The sequence below is a fragment of the Sinocyclocheilus grahami genome, unplaced genomic scaffold (genome assembly GCF_001515645.1).
Source record: "Sinocyclocheilus grahami isolate Dianchi unplaced genomic scaffold, SAMN03320097.WGS_v1.1 scaffold1.1, whole genome shotgun sequence".
In the NCBI taxonomy this organism is placed as follows: domain Eukaryota; kingdom Metazoa; phylum Chordata; class Actinopteri; order Cypriniformes; family Cyprinidae; genus Sinocyclocheilus; species Sinocyclocheilus grahami.
In genome coordinates this window covers 4,443,096-4,449,095 of record NW_015505180.1, presented here as the reverse complement: position 1 = coordinate 4,449,095, position 6,000 = coordinate 4,443,096, and the positions used below count along the sequence as shown (strand labels likewise).

Below are 6,000 nucleotides of genomic sequence, written 5' to 3'. Positions count from 1 at the left end.
TATATATATATATATATATATATATATATATATATATATCATGGATTTGGAACAAATGATGGGAAAATATTGGCTGTAAACATTCAATAAGACTAATATATACATAATAACACAAATTATTACATAATCAAGAATAAATTGAGAAAAAATTGAGAAAAAAATTAAGCAGCTCGGGCTGAATTTGAGAAATATATATTGCAGTTATTTAAGAAAATTCTGCAGAAATATTGGCTGAACACATTCAGAGATTTTAGAACAAATTATGCAAAGAATCTTAACTGAAAAAAGCCGAAGTAAACAGAGAGAGAGAAAAAAAGGAAATTATAAGGATGCATTTAAAAAATATATTTTTACACTAGTTATTTTTATTTATTTTGTTTATTTTACAACAAATTATATTTTATGCTTAGGAAGTGAACCTAAAATATAACTAAACATATTAAGCAACACTACTTACTAATTTCATTAAATACATTCAATTAGCTGTGACCAGTGAACCCACAACACTGGTGGTGGATGACGTCACAGATACCACAGTGACCATGAAGTGGAGACCCCCAGACACCATCGGTGCCGCTGGACTTGATGGCTACCAAGTTGAATACTGCCTTGAAGGAAGTAAGACTAAACATACTGCATGCTTTGCATAAGCGGTTCTCCACTGGTGGGCGTTCATGCCATTTTGTGCTTTTGCATTTAATTTACAGCTGACGAATGGATACTTGCTAATAAAGAGCTGACAGAAAAAACGAGGTACACTATAACCGGTCTGCCAGTGGAGGCCAAGATCTTAGTGCGTGTCAAGGCCATAAATGCTGCTGGGGCCAGTCCACCACGCACAACCCAACACTCCATACTGGTCAAAGAGGTTGTCGGTGAGAGTCTACTGCCACATTTCACTAATTAATTCAAATTAATAGCATGTATAAATTAGATTCATAATAATTTATAAAGTCATTTTAAGCCAGTTCTGGTTATAGTAATGCTCTCTTGTTTGTTTGGCAGAACCTCCTAAGATTCGCATACCTCGACACTTGAAGCAGACATACATTCGAAAGGTTGGCGAAGTTGTCAACCTCGTCATGCCATTTGTGGTGAGACAAGAGATCATGATAACAAACCGCAAGCTTAACTAATTCCTCCCCTTTTGGGAGAGGCCAAAAGAAAACTTCAAAATGTTTTTTTGTCTTTTTAGGGTAAACCGAGGCCAAAAGTCAACTGGTTGAAAGAGGGTCAGCCGATTGACAAAACCGTCAGCATTCGCAACTCAGATTGTGACAGCATCATGTTCATCCGCAAGGCTGAGCGCAAGCACTCTGGGAAATATGAACTGAGCGTACAAGTGGAGAATCATATCGACACAGCCACACTGGACATCCAGATAGTTGGTTAGTTAAGAAAAATGCTATTAAAAAATATATTTAAAAGAAAAGTCAAATGTTTTGAAAGTCTTCATAAGTCTGTAAAAGGAGGGAAGTGAATTTATATTTTCAGTTTTTTTTTCATTTTCATTGTTTATTTTTAGTTTACGTAATTTTTATGTGCGTTTGTCATCTTTTTTTAATATAAAAAAATTCTAAATAAATGTATTTTTATTTCAGTCATTTTATTACTTATTTTAAGTTAATTGTCAAAGTGACATTTCTAATTTCTGTTTATGTTTTATTATAGGTTTACTATATAATATTTATATAAATATTAAAATTTCTGTAATATTTATTTCAATTATGAAAACAATTTTTAAGTTTTAGTTAACAAAAACAGCACTGAATTTTGCTATATGCTAAATGTATTGTGCTAATGCTAATTTTACTGCTAATAATGCTAAAATACAGATTATCAATAAGAAATATATGATATTTAATATGCAGTATATAGAATTTAGAGAAATATATAAGATAGAGCTAACCTAAGCCCACCATGTTCTCCATCGAAGCACCGTTGAACATTTTAATTTGCTGTCTTTCCCAGATCTTCCAGGCCCACCACAGGCTGTAAAGATCGAAGAGGTCTGGGGGAATAATGTAGCACTGGACTGGAGCCCACCCAAAGACAACGGCAATGCACCCATAATAGGCTACACCATCCAGAAAGCTGATAAAAAGACAATGGTCAGAAGAAAACTTTTGTCTCTTCACTGTACTTCTATGATACTCATAATTAAAACTGATTTCAAACATATGTAATTTTTTTCAATAATGAAATTTTTTTAATGTATTAGTGATTTTTTCTTTACTATATGGTTTATATACCGTATATACATTTTCTGTAAAAAAAAATATATATATATATGTATATATATATATATATATTTGTAAAATGTTTTAAGAGGATAAAAACTGAGTGTGTGTGTGTGTGGGGGGGTCACACAGGAGTGGTACTCATGTATAGAGCACTACCATCGTACCTGCATCACAATCTCAGATCTGGTGGTGGGTAACGAGTATTACTTCAGGATCTACTCAGAGAACATGGTGGGCTTAAGTGAAAGTGCCACCGCCACTAAAGACAGTGCTCTGATCGTGAAAGAAGGTAAGGCTCTGCTCTGCTCTGCTCTACTCCTTTGTAAATTAACAGCTTTTCTAAATCCTTTTCAATGCTGCAATAAGTGTTTTTTTTTTTTATGGAATACCACTTATAAAAGGTCCAGATGTCTTGAGAATTGAGCTATGACAGCCCGGCAAACAGCAAACTAGAGTCTGTGCATTTGAGCCAATCAGAAAACTTGCTGTCTTCCAACCTCAACCAATGGTGTAAATTTAGGGGAGGGACTACTGGAGGGAGTATTTCTGCATTGCTGAAGATGGTATGGTGTTCGCAATGTCAAAACAAAACAAAACAAAACACAATACAATTAAATAAACCTTAAATGCACTTTAAAGGGATAGTTAGATAGATGAACGAAGGTCTTATGGGTTTGGAATGACATGAGGGTGAGTAATTAATAACAGAATTTAAAGGGATAGTTCACCCAAAAATGAAAATTTGAAGTTTATCTGCTTACCCCCAGGGCATCCAAGATGCAGGTGAATTTGTTTCTTCAGTAAAACACATATGATGATTTTTAACTTTAACCGTTGCAGTCTATCAGTCGTATAATGCATGGCAATGGTAACAAAATATATGGGAGAAAAAAAAACATGCACAGACAAATCCAAATTAAACTCTGCAGCTCGTGACGACACATTGATGTCCTAAGACACGAAACGATCGGTTTGCGCCAGAAACCGAACAGTATTTATGTCATTTTTTACCTCTAATACACCACTATGTCCAACTGTCTTTGGGCGCGCGCACGGCATCCGGTGCGTGAGGCGTGTACGCACTCTGGCGTAGTTTACGCAAGTGCCAGAAGTGATCTCTCGTGCGTATACGTCACTCATTGTTTACACAGTGCACAGTCATTGTAGGTACGACGGCTAATCAAAATGGTACTTACTTGCGCTTATCCAGATTGTTCAAACTGACTTAAAACTAAAAGATTACGTTCTCTCGCACGAACTCATTCGGGAGTGGTGACTTTCCACGTATTCCCAACTTCTGAGCCTGCTCGCCTGAAGTTATGGTTGATTGCTCTTCGGCTGGATATCAACACACCCATTAACGTAAACTATGCCAGAGCGCGTACACACCTCACGCACCGGATGTCGTGCGCGCGCCCAAAGACAGTTGGACATAGTGGTGTATTAGAGGTAAAAAATGACATAAATACTGTTCGGTTTCTGGCTTTTTTTATTTTGTATTAATCTGAGAAATTGCAGGGGAATTTATAGCCTTTGTACCTGAGGGCTGATGTACTAATTAATACTAATTTACTAATCAACATCTTGCTTGGTGTGTCTTTATATATTTAGTCAGGATTTTAATTGAAATGCATGTCTTTGGACATGGTGTAAAAAGGGTTGTTCAGTCCTGCTCCTTGAGATGAAGGCTTTGTCCCAGTCTGAATGCGTATAATACACACTAAAAGTATGTACAGTATGTTGCTGGTGATGGGAAAGTACATTGTTTGAGTATTTGAGGGGACAGGAACATCTTGATATTACATGCCCTCTTGCTGCATACCACTTGTATAAAAGCAGCTAAATTCACAGCCTTAAGTCCTCACTTATCATAAAAAGTTCTCACGTTGTTTTGTACAACTTGTGCAAAGTGTGGTGGGGAGCACTGGCTATCTTATCACAAATGCACACTTCAGAATCCAACAGAAATATTACAACAGTTTTAACATACTATGATTTGGGATCAGTGTTGTTATTGTTAAATAAAACAAACTATTAAAAACATTTTTTTTTTATTGAAATGAAGCAGAATTAAAATAAAATGCAATAAAGAAATGATTAAAAATTAAAACTAAAACTGAAAAATAAAAACTAATTCAAAACATTAATAAAAAGGCATTAATAAAGGCATTAATAAAAAGCAGGATTGCGCACCCCTTGTGTAAAGTCAGAGTTTTGACTCAAAGGAGCTTTAAAGGCTTTATTAGACTGTTAAAGGTATGATCTGCAATTTGTAGTAGCTTCACAAATTTGATAATTCTGCCTGATATGTCTACATAAACTCTCCCTATATGCTACAAACACAAAGATTTGTTTATTAGCCAAAAATAACTGGAGTGACAATAACCAAGTGCAGATTATATCTTTAACAGACTGTGTGTGCCACGCTTTGCCAGTGCTGATGATAAATATTGTCTCTTCCTCATCACATAAGGGAAATTCCCCCATGATACAGCTCTCGGCTCGTATCATGCAAAGTCCCACTCTCCCTTCCCCTCTCACTCTTCCTCCTCCTCCTCTTCCTCTTGCTCTTCCTCTCACTCTCAATCAGGCTTGAAACTGAAAATCCCAGAGTATAATGACCGTAACTTCACCGAGCCGCCCACTTTCACTCAGCCGCTTATCAACACCTTTGCCATCGCTGGGTACAACGCCACCCTGAACTGCAGCGTGCGTGCCAATCCTCGGGTAGGTGCTGTACAGGACACTCAAATGTGTTCTTTTGCCACGTGTTTTTTCTGGCACCTGCTCTGACAGGTAAGTCCATGTTGCATGTTTTACATATTTCAACCATTATTCAAGCACACTTCAATTTAGATCACAAGACATGATGGCCTTGTTTGCACCTCATCACTTGATAAAGCACAAAAAAGCAGAGAAAAATCAGCTTGTTGTAGCTAAATATAGCCTTTTTTAATTATAATTTTGCCAAAAATGACAAAATTTGATTTTAGCTGAGGGCCTGTATTAAACGCAATATATGGATGCTTCACATGATCTACACTACCTATTGTGAAATATTATTATAAATAACTGATTTCTGTTTGAATATTGTAAAATGTAGATTATTCCTGTGATAACAAAGCTAAACTGTCAGCAGCCATTACTCACATGATCCTTCAGAAATATGCTGATTTGGTTTTGAATGAATATTTCTTATTTTTATGAATATTAATGTTTTTGTGAAAACTATGATACATTTTGTTTCAGGATTCTTTGATGAATCGGAAGTTCAAAAGAACAGCATTTATTTAAAATAGAAATCTTTTCTAATATGGCATACGTCTTTGTATGAATGGGGCTTCATCAGATTTTTCGATTGTTTATTTCCATTTAAGCCACATTTTAACTGCAAAGTTTAAAGCCCTCATTTTTAGCTCAACGTTGATTGACATTTGAGTAGGCAGTCTTTCACAGACACATTAGGATGTATGCATTGGCGTTCAAATGCAATATGGTCACATGAGTTTCTGACAACCTCTGAATATAATTTTGGTAATCAGATTACAAAACATTTGGGACCTTGTTTAAATCTATATTTAGTGAGGTTCACTTAAACAGATGTTAATACCAGACGTAAACAGGGTCAAAGAAAGTCAATCCTTGCTAATGATCTGAAGTGCAGATACAAAGGAAAAAAATATGCATGAATGTCAGTGAACCCATGAAAACCTATTGGCCCACACAAGATTCTGATGCATATCGCTCTCTTTCTTTC

The 6,000-nt window shown here is 35.8% G+C and overlaps 1 protein-coding gene across 1 annotated transcript in view; it reads left to right on the top strand.

Moving 5' to 3' along the window:
• LOC107588599 (myosin-binding protein C, slow-type-like) overlaps window positions 1–6,000 on the top strand; it is a 34,148-nt gene that overhangs the window by 23,579 nt on the left and 4,569 nt on the right. Inside the window, 7 exon segments of the mRNA XM_016276787.1 lie at window positions 484–618; window positions 708–875; window positions 1,006–1,094; window positions 1,196–1,388; window positions 1,972–2,111; window positions 2,373–2,532; window positions 4,834–4,970. Of these exon segments, the coding sequence (XP_016132273.1) occupies window positions 484–618; window positions 708–875; window positions 1,006–1,094; window positions 1,196–1,388; window positions 1,972–2,111; window positions 2,373–2,532; window positions 4,834–4,970 (1,022 nt within the window).